This window comes from Copidosoma floridanum, unplaced genomic scaffold, assembly GCF_036245765.1.
Source record: "Copidosoma floridanum isolate Cflo_tuat_1 unplaced genomic scaffold, Cflo_Japanese_pri ptg000024l, whole genome shotgun sequence".
In the NCBI taxonomy this organism is placed as follows: domain Eukaryota; kingdom Metazoa; phylum Arthropoda; class Insecta; order Hymenoptera; family Encyrtidae; genus Copidosoma; species Copidosoma floridanum.
Window position 1 is genome coordinate 4,608,472 of NW_028321901.1, and position 17,972 is coordinate 4,626,443.

The following is a 17,972-nucleotide window of genomic DNA, read 5'->3' on the forward strand; positions in this document are numbered from 1 at the left end:
TATCAGATGTGGTTACCCAGACTTACGTAGGCCTCATCGTCTGGCTTCACCCGCTGCCAGACCCCCCATGCCAGCCAAAGAGAGACCCCGCCGCACGCAAACTGAAACGACTAGTGAGTATACCCGTGTTTGTTTAGTAAGAGTGTGATACATGTATCTGAGAAGAATGTTATAACTACCGCTTACTTCTATACACGACGGGGTGGAGAGTGGTTAAGACCTGTCAAGGTTATCACCATACCACGACAGTAGGCTGATTCTTAGTGGCTTGGATGGTGGGTCAGCCCCTGCCAGCCTTCTAAGTCGGCTGGTTTTCATTCGGGGATCCAGACAGCTTACTTCGAGCTTTAATGACTACATGCACACACCACTTATGCTTTCATTCATTTTTTAAAGTTCCCCCTTTTTTGTTTTTTTTTTGTTTTCGGGGAAATTCAGTCCCTCACACGTTCAGACGAATTATCACCCATTTCTTTAGAGCCTACCCCATCCCAAGCCAGGCACCCCCATTAACGACAAGGTCTTGCAGCCCCAGGAGGGTTAGAAACACTTGAAGCAGTGGATCTCAAAGTATCATTTGGCACTTAATTTTTTTCTGAAATCAGCCTCACTAAGTATTTATCTATTAAAAACCTACGTCTGGTTACGTCTACGTTAGATTTTTGGGCAAAAGCAGACTTACTTCATAATAAATACTTAGTCATTAGCTTTGTTCACTTTCCCTATTCCCCTAGAGCGCTCTCAATCAGTAAGGTGAACACAGCTAGTCTGGATTGGCACCGTGCAAACTTGGAGGTGCCCTCGTTTTGCTGGACATCGTCATGCTAAATTTATAAGACAACATTAGTTCTATGGCCATCGATGGTGTAAATTCCAGACGCTTTCATAAAATTAACATGTAAAAAGTGACAATCAGCGCCAGTTGTCCCACCCACCAGGTGTGCAGGTGCAGGTGCTAATTCGCCTCCACTGTAATTAAGCGTCGCGCGGTAGTGAGGCATAAGCGCTGGACTCCACCTATGTGCAGTAAGGCTGTGTTCTGCAGTATTGCTAACCGACAGCTTACCAGCAACTTGAACATATCTTAAGACATCATATGTCACTTCTATGTTGTCCGTAAGTAGTCGGCCAGTGATACTAAACAACAACCTAAGTACTACCCGTAGTAGTTGTGTACCGTATGTATACGTAGTAATGTAGTACTATTAGAGCCGAAAATGCGTACATCCCGTTTGTTCCAGTAACAGTTTCCGACAACTTAATAACAACCTAAAAATAGTATAAGACATGATAAGATATGTTTAAGTTGGCGGCCAACAATACTGGAACAAAGCCAAGGTATGGAAATACAAAGTCTCTGTAAGATAGATATCTCTATTTGTGAAATACGCTCTTACTTGTAAAATAAAGTAATAAATAAGTAATGCAAGTACGTAACGCTTTAAAAGTAGTGCCGAAATTATTTTAGATGTACTAAGTACTGTGAAATAACACAGCTCCACAAAAAAAAAAAATTGAACTTCTGACCAGACCATGTAGGTCTTATGATTATTTGGTCGCTGAATTCGAATCCAAGGTCTATTTTATTCCAACACCCTAGAATTTTTCATAACTTCAAAAAATTGGCCTAAAAATCCGGTAATTTCTTCTAAATACAATCTGTTTATTTTTGAATACAAAAAACCATGTGTACTTAATCCCTAATCCCTAATCCGCTTGATCAAAGAAGACTCTAACCATATAACACTTTAACCCAAAAACTTCATAACTATGCAACCCTATAACCCCATGACCCCACCCCCCGAAAAATGAACAAAATATTTTTTTGACCATGCCATGGTATTCTTATGTTTTTGGGTCGCTGAATTCGAATCCGAGGTCTGTTCAACTCCATCATCTTAGGATTTTTGTATTTAATATTCAACCTACTCTTAGCCTCACCCAGAAACAACGACGTGGACATAGTAGGCTTATGTTCCCTTTGGGGTGCTTGATTAGCGTGAGTCCTCTTGCCTCTCACGTCTCGAGGTGCTTGTTTAGCGTGAGTCCCCTTGCCTCTTACGTCTCGGGGTGCTTGATTAGCGTGAGTCCCCTTGCCTCTCACGTCTCAGGGTCTTGATTAGAGTGAGTCCCCTTGCCTCTCACGTCTCGGGGTGCTTGATTAGCATGAGTCCCCTTGCATCTCACGTTGGTAGAATCACATCAACTTTTTTCTTCACTCTATCTCTTACTATACCTTTGTCTTTTGTCTTCAAAGCTTCTGCGTAATGGTTTCCTCTTGCGCTTGTTTTCGGGAACCTCTACTTCTCGCTTTAAATTCTAGCAGAAATCTGCCAACATATTTTCATCCCATCTTTCTTGATGGCGGCGTTCCATTTCTTTCAAGTCCTGGTGGAAGCGTTCACCTTGTTCCTCACTATAGTCACCTAAATTTTCCGGGAACTCATTAAGGTGTGAATGTAAAAAATGCAGCTTCAAATTAATATTACAACCTAAATTACCGAAATTTTTGACCATTTCATTCACTATTCTCTTGTAATCATCACTTTTATGGTTCCCTTAGAAATTTGTAGCAACATTTTTGAAACTAAGACACGCTATTTTTTCTGTGGCGCTCATCTTACTTATGAATTCACTGTCGCGAAACATTTTGCGGATTTGGGGTCCATCAAAGATACCTTCATTTAATTTGGCATCTGATACATTTGGGAATTTACTTTTTAAATATACAAAACAATCTCCATTTTTATCTAAAGCCTTAACAATCTGTTTTATAAGGCCCAGCTTTATATGTAGTGGAGGAAGAAGAATCTTAGATGAATCAACCAAAGGTGCGTTGATTACATTTGCAGATCCAGGATTAAAAGCTGTTCTTCTCGGCCATTCTTTTTTTTTTAAATGATTTTTTCCATCTCTACTGTCCCACAAACACAAGTAGCAGGGATATTTAGTAAATCCACTTTGTTGTCCAGAAATCATGGATAAAGTCTTCTGATCACCACATATTTGCCACCTGTGTTTGGAGTATTGTAATTTTTCCAAGACAATGCTAATGTTAGGGTATTCCTCTTTCATGACAGTTAAATGGACTACTGGGACTGCGGCAAATTTGTTCGTGTTATGAAGTAAAACTGCTTTTAGACTTTTCTTGGAAGAATCAATAAATAGTCTCCATTCTTGAACTCTTGTATACGTTTTCTTTTATTTCATTCATTAAACCATTAACATCACTACAGTAGAATAATGATGAATCAGCATTATGGAAAAAACATTTTCTAAAATTTTGTTCTCTGTTTCGATATTTTGTCACTTTCGTGTCTACTGTAAGATTTCTTCGTTTTAAATCAGAAGCTAAAAACTCCGCCGCTTCCTTTGACGAACCTAAATTTCTGACAAGATCGTTTAGTTCAGCTTGTGTATATTTATGTGTAACTATATTGTCTTTCTTTTTTTCTATTATAAAATCATCACCAGGATCCCCATCTTCTACTTCTCTTTCTTCTTCTTCGTCCTCTTCGTCTTCACTGGTGTAATTCATGTTTCCGTCATCATTGTCTTTATATTCTGTATTAACACTATCGGTTTTTAAATCTTTATTTTTAAAAAGTTGTTTTGTGTATTCAAGTTTCAACATGCTACTAACGTTTGGATACACAATTTTACATCGTGTTGATTGGTTGATACCCTCAACGTTTATTTGACAAAAGTAGCAATTTTTTTTAGATTTGGGCTTGCTCCATCTTGCTGGAACTGAAATAAGTAGTTTGCTTTTGTCCTTATTGGCATGCCAGCAATTACACATCGCGTAACAAGCTGAACAAATAAAGCTTGGTGTCCATTCTGTAATATTATCGGATATTTGAGTCTCAAAACATTCCACGTACATGCTCTTCACTTTGTCGTTTATTTTCCTACGATTTTTTTTAACTACAAAATCAGCACAAACATAACAAAAATTGTTTGGATCATTTTTATATTGAACACCATGAAAGTTTCTTGTAGTTTTAAACTCAACACTAGCCAAGTTACCCACTATCGTTGAGCTGCGGTTGCATGATGACGACGCCTACGGGCCGGCTTTCCCACCCTGACCAACCGCCAATACTGGGGTTCCGACTTCCTGCATCGTAACGCACTTTCTCCGTGTGCCTGCCATGACGGCGTGAAATCCGCAACCCAGGGACTCTGCTGGATCACGGATTTACTCCGTTGCCCACCATCACCACGTGGAGGTACCCTGGGCGCAGACACATGAAGAAAGTGAGCGACTAATAAAACAATTTACTCTGCATTCAAAAACAAATGCGAACAATGATGCTACAACAATAACATCAGAAGAGTATTGAAATATTTCTGATTCTCTTGAAATTTATTTTTAAAGGTTAGGCAGTTTTATTCAGACATCGAGCTGTAGGTGTTATCGAGTCAAGGGGTTTGAGGATTGGATGTTTTATTGTTTTTTTGTATTGAAGAATCGGATTTCAGTTTAAAAAAGTCATTGGATGTTTAAGTTTATTTTTAAAGTTACAAAAAACGCTTAAGCTATGGAGTTTAACAGACCTCAAATCCGAATTCAGTGACCCAAACAACATAAGAATACCATAGCATGGTCAAAAAAATATTTTGTTCATTTTTCGGGGGGTGAGGTCATGGGGTTAAGTAGTTATGGGGTTATAGGGTTGCATAGTTATGAAGTTTTTGGGTTAAAGTGTTATATGGTTAGAGTCTTCTTTGATCAAGCGGATTAGGGATTAAGTACACATGGTTTTTTGTATTAAAAAATAAATAGATTGAATTTAGAAGAAATTACCGGATTTTTACGCTAATTTTTTGAGGTTATAAAAAATCCTAGGGTGTAGGAATGAAATAGACCTCGGATTCGAATTCAGTGACCCAAAAAACATAAGACTCACATGGTCTGGTCAGAAGTTTAATTTTTTTTTTTTTTTTTTTGGAGCTGTGTAATTGAATAGAGATTATCTTTCAACCAGAGCCCCCAACTGGCTTCGCCCGGGACTCGCTGAATGAAGCATCTGAGTGAGTTGACTCATAATGTAAAATGTTTTTCGTTAAAAATTTTGGTCTATTCATAAGACTTCTTAAAATAAAAAACTACTAATTAAAAAAGATCTAGTTTGGACGGTACAACATATGAATAAGGCTATGTGTTAAAGTCGTAAAAATTTTAAACTGATTAAAAATATACAATCGCAAATTTTTTTTTTAATTACTATACTGTGTTAATCTTGATAAATGTTCTACATCAGTTTCTTGTCGCTTAAAATTATATACATTTAAAGCATTTGAAATTCTCGTTCCCATTCGCCTTCTTGCGACAATTGGCATGGTTAAACTTTCGTGAGCCCTGAAGGTTGTTTTTTATCAACTTTTTAAAGTTGTAATGTACTTGTTGGCATGAAAGTTTGACGTTCGATGGCCCTAAAAAGAACTAATAAGCCAAATCTTTTCCGACCGAAGTTTCCAGCTAACGTGACTACCTGGATATCTCAGAGTGATCTTCTCTGGCCTATTGTTATAGCACCAGACTGATCGAGAAGAAATCTACAACCTCTGAAGCGTTGGAGCTAGTTGTAGAGCTCTTTTTCAACGTCTCTTGGTGTTACGCTGAAGATGTTGGTGACTAAAGCACCTTTTTTGCAAAGTTCAGTCGTTTTAATGTTCTAAGGTGGAGAGATTAGTTCGTGTTGCTTACCTATTGGAGACTGTCCCATTTGCTTAAGTTTATTTTTCTTTTATAACTTCACTGTTACCTTTATCCAGCGCATTAGAGAGGATCGATGATTCCTAGTTAAATGCTTAAAGTGGAGAGGGTCATCCATAGTTTTTGGTAGTCAGAGTATCCAGCCTTGCAACAAAACACTCCGCTCATGATGTCTGCAAGTGAATGACTGACTTGGTTCAATAGTGGCTGGAAACGATTGTAAAAATGTATTTGTTGGCCAGATAATTTAACGTTAGATAGCTCCAAAAAAACCGATAAAATTAATTGTTAATTAGGGAACGTAAATAATGATGATCGCCCTCAAACGGACCCATGCAATACTTCCAGTCATTCCTTATTATTTTCGATAATTAAGAGCTGGCTGCACGTAGCTTAACTTTTACCCTTGAAGTCACTGCGTACGGAGACGTGCTGGAGGGAAATATGCCGCTGGCCGAAAAATATCTTGTCTTCAGATCGTTCCCTGGATAACTGACCGTTTACCGTTGGTTGGGGAAGTGGGCCAGAAGAATACCTATTCTGTAGGTGTATCATGAGGACGAACCTCTGAGAAGGAGACTAATAAAATTTTCACCCATTGTTGCAGCCCGAACTCTTCAGGGTTGTCTTCTCTGGCTTAGTGTTATAGCAAAATCTGCTCTGGTAATACTAGGTCCGTTGGAAGAACGGCCATAAAATTCCAAATAGTTAGAGTAGATTGTGCTCTGGCTAGATATCTCCTGGTAGTAGGCTGGGGATGTTGGCGTTCAAGACAACTTTTATTTGCGGCACTCGTTACTCTTGGTGGTTCAGGATAGAATTCGACGTAAGTTGCTTGTCCATTTTAAAAAGTATCTTCGACAGCCGGAATACCTAGCTGCACGACTTGCAACCCTATACTTAAGGCACTACTACTAAATTACTGTGGTATTCGGCAATTTTCTCAGGGATATTATAACCAGGCCCACTTACTTCTGTTGCAGATAGCTTCGATTTTATTTTTACGCCACATAGCAGATCCTACTGAACTTACTGAACTAAAGTGAAAAGCTAGCGTATTTTTGCAAAAATTTTAGCTTCCTTATTGCTACTGTTATTAATTTCTTAAAGATAAGAACTATAGGAAAACCATCTAGAAAGTGTAGAGAATCAGTATGCAAAATTTTAACAAAATTGGTTTACTAGTCTTCGTGGTTAGCAATTACAACGATTTTTGGCACTTTGCTTTATATATAAGTAAGATAGGTATCTTATTAATATAGACGTACGTTATGAAACATAATAATAGGACCAAAACTTTTGGGCTGTTTTACAGTTACATACATTTTTCCCATGATTTTGTTTAATAATGCTATCGTCTGTGACGCATTGCTCTCAAAATCAAATTTTAGTTAAAGAAAAGGATTTAATTTTTTAAATTGTTATATAAAAGTATCAAAAATGATTTAGAAGATCAAGTGCTTTGAAAGATACGAAAATAATTATCATTCCGTTTAAAAAGAATTTGTGAAAAAATTAAGCAAACAGTGAAAATTTGTGGACATAGCAGGGCTGCTTATCTTACAGAGTCACAGCTGCAGCTACCATAATTTTTTATGAGTAATTTCATTGTATTTAATACCTTTATTACCTGTGAATATATCATACTAATATTTAAATTTAAGGGCATGCATATAGTCTATTGCCATAGTATTAAACAAGGAATAATGAAAATGTTTTATTGTTAAGATGCTCAAAATTAATACATATTTAAAGTAACAACTTTGTACAATGTTCATAAAAAGCAGTGTAAGACAATTGCTTAAGCAAAAATCAAGCACTTCGTACAGTCAGTGCTAGGCAAAATTAGTTTATCGATTTTCATACACATTAAAAATGAATTTTTTTTCTAAAATGTAAAGCACTATTTTTGTTGGAAAAAAGTTTTTTATTGATACTTCGAATGTAGTATCTAATATAAATTCTTTCAGAAAACATAGTATACCTCATTTTGAGAAAGTAAATTTTCTAAAACAAATATTTGCAAAGGTAACATTTTACTTTTTTCAGTTACTTTGACACTTTTTTGATCTTATTTTTTTTCCTTTCGAAATATAGGGAAACATTTTTGCTAAAAAAAATTTTATCAAGTCTTTAGTTTCTATAGGAAATGAAAAAAATTTCGAACTTATACATCGTGGTATAACTCTTGAAAAAAAAAATTTTTTTTTAAAGTTATTAAAAAAGGACGATGCCCAACCCTGCGCACACTGGATATATTAGCAAAATCAAATTTCGGAAACAGCACTGTTAAACACTTTTTTCCTAAATTTTGGTATGGAATTCTGTACCACTGATAATTTCGGGTATAAAGTGCTCCGTACCAACTACACCGCAAACGCCGGTAAAGTTAAAAATTTCTACCACTAGACTGGTACAAATAGTTAATAATCAGATGTTGATGCAATTCAAGTTATCTTTTGATCGTTATTTAAAACCGTAGTAGGATATCTATAACGATAACCGTACATCCCTTACAATCACAGACACAGAAAAAAGCGGTACCATATTGAGATTTCACGATATTCTATTACACATAGTTTTATGAATACACAGGTGAAATTTTGCACCGTTGACTTAAGCTAAAGCTATTGTTTCTATTTCTTGGGGGAAAAATAATGAAGCATACATAACGACAGTCTGAAGGTTATCAAAGTTTCCTACTTTATCGATAAAGTTACTTTAAGTGTACAATTTAACATTATTTATTAAGCAGCTTGCTAATTGGTCGAAAAATTAACCTTGCTGACCCTTTAATGAGTAAGTCAAGCCCAAATTTGGCAAGATTGATTGAAGTTTTAAAACAAATAGTAAAAAATCAAATGTTACACTGATGGGGTGTAATACTATTTTTTACTTTTCTTTTTCATATTTCAATGTATCTCGACAAAATCAAGTTTCATTTATAGTTTGGAAAGCCAAGACTGTGGGTCAATTTTTTTTTTTGTATTTAAATGTTTTAAATCAACTATTCTTTGTTAACTTGGTAAAATAACTGTTGATCAATACAGTAGTAAACTGAGTTAATCAAAGTAAAATCTTGTTTTTATTTCTATTTGATGGTTTTATGAATGTCAGTAATTTTTTTCTGCATAGTTTTTTAAAAAGAGAAGTGTTGTGACTCATTTCTGAAGCTGTAGAGTATAAATAGAGCTTGATTTAAGCAGAATCCATTCTATTATAAAAAAGTAAAGAAAAAAATCAGATCTCACTCTATGAGTCCAGCTTCTAATATTTCACTTTTCGTTTTGAATTAATAATAGATTTTTCCAAATTAGGGCTAGATTTTAATTTTCAAACTGACAAAAATGTACATCATTCTTTCTTTCGATAAAATATCTCGCTGTTAAATAAATAATGTTGTAAAGCTATATAATCAAAGTAACCTTACTGATGAGGTAGGGAACTTTTATTTATTCTGGACTGCCCTGAAAAAATAAGAAATTGGTATATCCGAAATGACACAAGTTTTCTATTTTTTGTCCTTACCAATTAAAATGTATGTTGAATGCAATGACGTTTTATTGGCTTTGGCTAAAGATGTTGTAGAAGCATTTTACTTTTTTTCTTCTGCGTTAAGAAATCAAATACAATTTTTATATGTCTTCATTTCAGGTAGTTACACTTCTACGCGAATGCGTTTGGACGTATTTACATGAAAATATTCCATCTCCCATGCTATTTACAAAAGCCGTGGATGCTCAAATTGCCTGGCGGGACTTAGATACTTCAGTGCCAAATAAAAGATTTGTGGAAACATTGAGAATCCTTCTGCTAGCAAATATTAAAATCCTTGGTTCTTTGTACGCCGCAATGTTTTTTTAGTAAAAAAAAATGTATTTAATAAACCTTCTTATTTTATTATAAGATAAATTTGTAATTTTTGTTAACTTTTAATTTTTTTATTATTTAATTTGATGATGGAGATACATGGAGTTTATTATTAGTTAAAATGTAAATAAAAACTGGACATGGTTCTCCCTAATGTTCCAACGCACTTGCATGCTTGCAGTGATGATTTTTTTTTGCAACGAAGTCTTGATAGTTTAATTCCTAGTTGCTTAACGTGTTTAAATGTTAGTAAATATTAGTTATTTTAAACATAACAACTTAAGATATAATTTTAAGGGACCTGAATAATTATGCAAGACGGAAGAGAAAAAGTACGAGTGATTGGACATTTATCTCTCTCTAATATGCTAATAGTAGAGGTAAACTTTTCCGCTGGCATTGACTGTTAGACGCAGTATACATATATACACATATGAATATTGCAAACAAGTATAACGTCGTTTCTATCTCTTTTTTATTCTGTCGTAAGATACCATATGCCACCCATTCCAGTTGAGTATTTGGTGCTGCTAGATCCAAGTCTTTTACACAACGAATTTCATTACCTACTAACAGCCGCCAGTTATCCTGGCGTATCAATACTTCCAGCTGTAACGGACTTTGCAATTATTCTTACTACAACTGCTAACAAACTTTGAGGGAAAACCGTCAGGTTGGACACTGATAGTACATTTTTTACGTTATGTTTTTTTTTGTCACATGTTAGATCAAAATTTACTTTTTTGCGTGCAGTATAAACCCCCCTTTGATCACCAATTCTTTGAACACTTACATGCATCTCTACGCCCATCAAACCCAATTCCGCCGCTTAATTTTACTAATAATTGTGATCATCGAGCCATCGCTTAGAGTCACAAAGGTATCTATAGTGTGCTTGGGACCACTCGCTCGTACGAGAAGCACTTTCAGCACTGGAAATGATTTTGATAGTTACAACGATACATCTTGATTTGCCGAAGAATGGTTAATTTTTTGCTCGGTTACATGGTTCTCTCCATTATTTTTACCTGTATGCGATGATTTACGGCCCTTTCTTTTGAATGCAAGATCATGTAATAATACGTGGTGTGCTCCAGAGCATTGCGAAAAGTTAAATGCATTGCAGTTTTCATGCTTCTAAATGTTTAAAGCATCTTTTGAATCTTCGCATCAGAAACCGCTGCCTGCCAACCGGCTCGTGAGACATCGCGTAACAATTTGCACTAATATGGTTATCGCGCTGGCACACTACACACGCAGTTAGGTTCTACGAGTCTCGTCCTGGAGTATTAACATCACGTGTAGTAGCAGGAACACAACAGACCTTGGTTGGCTGAATTTGCCTACCACCCTGAATGGCATTTCATATTTCCGACTCTCCCACATTTAATCAAAAACGTTTCCTGAGATCACCAATTCCGCTTCCCGATATAAAAATTTAGGAAGTCCTTCCAATTAGATCTTGTTATCCTGCACTGTGGCTGCATGGCAATTATAAGCATATTTCAACGTGACAGGCATTTTTTCCTACACTCAAAACTAAATCAGAACTATGCAAATATCCCTTAAAATCAAGACGTTTTAACGCTGACACTGTATTTCGCAAACTAGAAGCAAAAACTCATTAGAGTTGTTTCACCCATGACTAGAGATGGCAAACCACGGATCTCACCCACGAGCGTACTCGCCATAATTTTTTTGTTCCTATAGTAAAATTCTAATGTACTTATAGCGACCACCGCGTTCCTGCTGGTTACCAACAGCGTATTTACAACGTATTTACAACGTGCATCGCCTTGCAACGCTGAATGCAAATGAATGGCATTTTCTTGATCACTATAACCCCCTGATTCGGTCGTTGTAACATAGGTTTGTTTAAAATGATGTCATTTTAAAATGTTACCAGAAAATATTGGTAAGGTCTTAGCCGGAGTCGAATGAGTAAGCAGACACGCATTACTTTTATTTTAGCTTAAATTTTGTACTGGGCGAAAGCCGCCTCGAACGCTCCTACCAAACGATCGATCGCATCAGTATTACCTGACGTCTCAAAAGAATGCCTGCGATGCGTTAAACTGGCCGTTGGTCCATTGCACCTGTTTTTCTCCTCCAATCCGGACTCACTTCTGCTCGGTGACTTACAAAGGTGGTTATTCTGGGCTGTCTCAAAGCTCGAGTGTGGTAGAATATGACTCACAGGTGGTGGTGGACAGTGTTGTTTCTTTCCAGCATTGACATTGTCAAGACGTAACCACTTCCTGCTAGTCATCTTGATTGTGGATTGCGTGTCCTTTCTCCCCTCAATTTTCAAGCTTCCTTATCTTGCCTGAAGAATATTCCTGGGTTTTGGTACCAATTAATTACGCCAGGAAGAGGAAAGACCAAAGGGCAACGGCAAAAGAAAGGAAAAATCACAATATTAACGAAAATAAATTGTATTTAAATTCAGTTGTTTTTTTTACAATATGGTTAACACGCGTAACACACACCTTATCGCTTCGTTATTCAAGAGCATCTGAACCTTGTCGCCGTTGCCTTGAGCCACTGCTCTTGCATACGTGACGTTGCTGCAGCGTAGTATCGATCTCCTACTTTTTTCCCTCATACTGCGCATTCATGTACTCTTATATCTATAGACTTAAAGTACCAAATTTCTTTTTTAATAACATGAAGAATTAAACATATTCTTTTACGATTTTAATTTGAAAGAAGCATAGGGCTGTTAGCATTTAAGCTTTAAGCCTTTTTTAATCATGCTAGGTCCCAGACATCACGAAGCAAGACCTCTCAGCCTCTCGGCCCCGAATACACACATGTATCTCGTGCACGCTGTTTGACCTTCATACTAAGAGTAAAATCACCGTGCGAAGTCCATGAACACAAATTTGGCTTAGTGGCCGTAAGCTTCACATGCGTCAGATGAGATCCACTCCAGCTTTCTTTAATCGTTCATTCACATTACGTTACTTTTTTTAGAAATAACAAGCGCTTACTCTGCTCACGCCTTACAACTGTTTTTATCATAAACTATTTTAGGTAAAAAAATATTCGCACTTTAACGTGTACCACTTTGAACTAGCAATCGTTTGTAAATATGTGTTTACTTCATGTACCTGTTCCTTAAGTGATCGTTGATGAAATTATTATTTATTCTCTTCTTTTGTTGTTAAGAAGATCCAAAATTTCTGGGCACACTATTATACCAGTAAGTCTCCTCCAATTGTATTAACTTTATCTCGCAACCTTCATCAATCATATTGCCCTATCTGGCTGCTAATCTTTACATCACACGCCGAATATCGCAAAAAGAAGTTGTCTGTTTATATTCTGTTAGTTATACTTTTTGCAGTGCATTGAATAAGTTTTTTTCTATATTCGTTTGTATCTGTAGTCGGCGTGTATGACAAAAACCAGTGGTCAGTGGATGTTGTTTTGATAAATGTTTTATGTTATTGATTAAATAAACAATTTTGAAGAATACATAATGTAAATAAAAAAAGTTTAAAGCAAAGCCATGTCATAACGTGCTGCTAGGCTGGCCTGTACGAAACATATCTAACGTCATGCCCGCATCAGCCACTTGTGCTCACACATACATTTTTATTACATATCTAAAAGGCTAAGAAAAAATGTCTCGTAGTACCGCTTTATCTTGAATAAGGTACACTGGAAAAAAGTTGGTCGCCCTGCGCCACCGAATACAGTCACGCCGTGCACTCACTTGCGCTGCTGCACATCTAAATTTTAGTTGTCCCGCGCGCCAGGTACTTTGGGTGCGCCGCGCGCCCAAAACAGGCATGCGGCGCGACCAAGAAAGTGAGCCGGTTCGCCGGTTCTCTCATGGTTTTTGAAAATATACAGTTCAAATTATAAACTTACTCAACATACGCAGATTTACAGGTTATGTAATGCCGTTTACGACAAATATCAATTTTGTAAAACTCAACAAGTGCAAAACTACGACAAGAGCCGTGTTTAACTTTTTATTTCGTAGGTCCAATTCAAATTTTAGATAATTCAATGTATTACTTTTTGAAAAAAGTTACATTTCAGATTATGCAGACTGACACTCTCTTTCATGAGCAGGAAATGTAATTTTTCCCTCTCAATTTGCAATGGATTGCATTGAATTTGGGCTCGATTGATTTTTCAAAGTGCCAGCTTGAGGGTTCTTCTCCTTATTTTGGATTTCAGCAGCTAAATAATTAGTTGTTAACCATTATTTCTTATAATAGAGAAGTTGGTAAAGTAGAAGCTCTGGCCAATGTACTGAATGCCTTTAAAGGATACAAGTAATCCATGGAAATTTAATATAAGTGTTTTAAAGTTAATCTAACCTGTCATTAGTATTTGTATGTTGATTGAGCAGTGTGTTGTGAAAAATGGATAAATGTAAGCAGTATTTGTGTTTCTCAAGTTTCACACAAGTGCAAGCATGTGCAAATACATGCACTTATACATGTTGTGTTATAACACTTGCAATCAATATTTTTATTGATCCCAATCTTTTAGTACACATGACAACACTAAAGAAAATTGATTGTTGTACACTAGCATAATTTTCACTCAAATCATTGATTGTCTTTGTTCAATTCTCTCCTAATAACCTTTTTTTTAATTTATGAAAAAATTTCCTATAAGACTTCATGCATTCTGGCGATCTCAGCGAGAGACATTTTTTCTTACTCGACGGTACCACCTGACATAGGCGCATAGCCAATACTCAAAATGGTGATTGCATGATGCATCCTTTTGATACTGCCGTTAAATTGTGGTTTATATGTAGTTGTGTGGATTTTATTTATTTGGAAATTCGTGCAGTTTTTGAACAGTTTTTTTTCTAAAGTGAGTACATCATGAAGTCAATGTATCAAATTAATAGATGTGGTCAGTAATGTATATTTTTGAAAAAACTTTGACTCAATGTGTATAGGTCCTCTTTCTTATTCATACTATTGTCATATGACTCAATATGGAGCATTTCAGCAATCAGTTGTTTCTTTTCATTTAGCTCATTGTCTAATATTCTAATGCCATCCCATTTAAAAGTATGATTGTTAGAAATTTGATGTACGGATACCACAAATTCGGTTTTGTAATTATTTTTATATTCTCTTCTCCTCTCTGTAAGTACTCTTTTGGTATTACCTGTATGTTTTGCGGGACAGTTGTTGCACGAAATTTCATATACCCCGTTGATGCTTTCTAACTTTTTTGTTTTGTCTTTACCCAATGGTACAATGTGCGTTAATTTTTTTGCTATTTTTGAAATAGTGCTTATTTAGAAATTTTCAAAATTTTGTTTTATTTTTTCGAAAATGTTAGGTAAATATGACAAACCAATAGTATTGTTGTTTTTGCATGTTATAAACGTATGGTCTAAAGATTCTGTAATATTAATTTTCATAAGTCTTTTCTTATATATTTATTAGTGAAATGTGTAGGGTACTTTGTTTTCGTGAAACATCTGTCTAATAATCCGTTCATCCATATGGAATGAACGCGATACAAAAAAAGTACTTACAGAGAGGAGAAGAGAATTTAAAAAAAAGTAAAAAACCGAATCTGCGGTATCTGTACATAAAATTTCTAACAATCATACTTTTAAATAGGATGATGTTGAAATATTAGACAATGAGCCAAAATACAAGAAACAACTAATTTCTGAAATGCTCCATATAGTGTCAGACGACAATAGTATAAATAAGAAAGAGGATCTATACACATTGAGTCATACTTGAGAAAGTTTTTTCAAAAATATACATTACTGACAATATCTATTAATTTGATACATTAACCTCATGATGTATCTGTGTAAACATGTGTGCTGGGCTATAAGTTCACAACTTCGTGTAACGTAAATGCTTTTGTTTGTTTGAATTGCGTGTGAACGCATGTCGTTAAGTTTAATCATTCCCTTCAGCGATTGAAATAAAGGTAATCGGAGAGCTTGCGTATATATCTATAATTTGTTGGTTTTTATACTGATTTACTATTAAATTTATTAATAAAGCCTGAAGAGGTCGATGATCCTGTCGAAGTAACGTCGCTGTAAATAAAAAACGTGTTGTGTGTGTTTCTTATTCCAAAGTTTGCCCCAAAAGATGAACCAAAAAACTGCTCAAGCGGATTCATAAAATTCTGTTACTATTATATGTAAGTAGGCAACGTCCTTCAATAAATGTCCTTGTACTTGATAAATACTAGATCTAACTGAGACTTGTTAGTTGTCGCTCCATATTATTTGTAATTACATTAGATTATAATTAAATTTATATGATTGTAATGTACATAACTAAAGAATATTACTAATACTCTACTTACTTTACACTTATTATTTAAAGTAAATTTCTCATATAATCGAACCATACCTAGTCCAGAGAAAACATTTTACTTAACTAACTATGCGTTACGTCATTTGTAATTAATGAAACATTAAAAACACATTTCAAATAGCGAGCAAACTGCAATCATTATATGATTATTGTAATACAAAACCGTATTACATAATTAAAAATACTTCTTACTAATAATGGAAAAATTGTTTAATAATTTACTGTACGAATTGAAAAAGTGCTTAATGCTAGAAATTAATTTTATTAACATTATTACTAATCACGTAAGTGATTTTTCACAATGCTAAACTACACAAGCTAATAGCATTATATATTCATAAAACAGGCAGACAGCAGTCTTGAACATTGGGCGTACTGCCAAACGTGTAGCTGGTGCTGCTGCACATCTAAATTCTAGTTGTTCCGCGCGCCAGGTACTTTGGGTGCGCTGCGCGCCCAAAACAGGCATGCGGCGCGACCAAGAAAGTGAGTACATGGCGTGACAGTATTCGGTGTCGCAGGGTGACCAACTTTTTTCCAGTGTGCAATACATACAAAAATTAGCAATGTAAACGATTTCTTTGTACCAAAAAACCTTTTTTCAATATTAAATTGATTACCTGAATTTTTATACCTGTCAGTGCAAGACCGGTTCTTTCAATATCAAATAAAACCATTTCAAAAAATTTCATTCCAAAACCATCCATCAAGAAAAAGCCACTGTACAACTAAAACTTTTAAAAAAGTTGGTAACAGTTGTGATTATTACCAACTAAGATACTTTCGTCAATCAATTCAGAAGTGTTAAAGTAACTACACCCTGACTGACACGATATTCCTTCACGATCTTCTAATGGACTGTTTATTTGAATTTCTTTCCTTTCTTAAAATCGTACATCGTCTTCTATTTGGCAATAATTTTTTATTTTGAATTTCATGGAAACTTCGATCTTGTTAACTTTTACATATATTTTCTGTAGAATCTCCTAGATACAATTTATTTATTTATTCAAACTAACAATAAGAGTATGATCAAGATTTTTATGGGCATATAGCTATAGCTACTTGGAGACAATAAAATTTTTAGCCACCATAAAATACTAATTTCGGATGCTGTAATGACTTTATAGTTGAATGATTCGTTCATTTAACCGGATCCACAAAGTGCTATCTGTTAATAGTTATTTACAGGGTGTTCCGATTTTGAGCCCAAAAACTATACCACGAGATAAAGCTCATCAAAAGCTCTCAAAAAGCTTTTTACAAAATTTAGATTCGATGGATGATTAACGAAATATTGTTAATTAGATAATCGATCAATTCCTCCAATCACAGAGCACTTAGCCTCAGGAGGCGGGGCCTAAGCATTGTGGAGGGTTGACTACGCATAGCTAAGCTTTTTTACAAAAAAAGTGGTAATAGGTATGCCAGGAGACAAGGTTACCGACTGCAGAGATTTGATCAGTTACCGTACCAGCGTAAAATTCAAATAGCAAGACCGAAGTATTTTAACCCGAGATCTGATTTTTGAGAAATGATTCCGCACGTCCACTACGCTTATTCAGTGCATATTTTTATCTCAGTAAATTTCACAAAGAAACAATTCAATTTAAAATTTTTTTGAACATGCATCGCCTGATAAAAAAAACCAGAATGTGAGAGGGTCTCCTGCGTTGAGTTCGAATCCTCAGTAAAACTCTTGATCTTTTAACGTTGAACTACTTGGAAATAAAATTTTAATGTTTTGTATACTGTAGAAGGAGCTCATTTCATGCATTTACTTAGTCAAATTTTTTTATTTCATAAAACTTTTTAGTCTGATTTACAAAAATAAAAAAAATAAAAAATAAAAAATAAAATTACGATTAAGCAAGACATGTGCGTTCATGGGGCACACCTCTCTAACGTGTAAGATTTTACTAAAAAAGGATCAGCATTTAATTCATGCAAAGCTCTATCATCTGAAAAATGACAAGTAAATTTAGAAACGCAAGAAAATCTCACGCGTTAAGCACGATGGCTCAGCGCGAATGATCATGCTTGTT

The 17,972-nt window shown here is 35.3% G+C and overlaps 1 protein-coding gene across 1 annotated transcript in view; it reads left to right on the forward strand.

Annotated features, from left to right (window-relative positions):
* The window catches only part of omd (integrator complex subunit 5 omd), a 332,161-nt gene extending 322,482 nt beyond the window's left edge, over positions 1-9,679 (forward strand). Inside the window, exon 11 of the mRNA XM_089595063.1 lies at positions 9,377-9,679. Coding sequence (XP_089451189.1) covers positions 9,377-9,586 — 210 coding nt within the window. The 3' untranslated portion in view covers positions 9,587-9,679. The remainder of the gene's footprint in view (positions 1-9,376) is intronic.
* Positions 9,680-17,972: the final 8,293 nt, after the last annotated feature.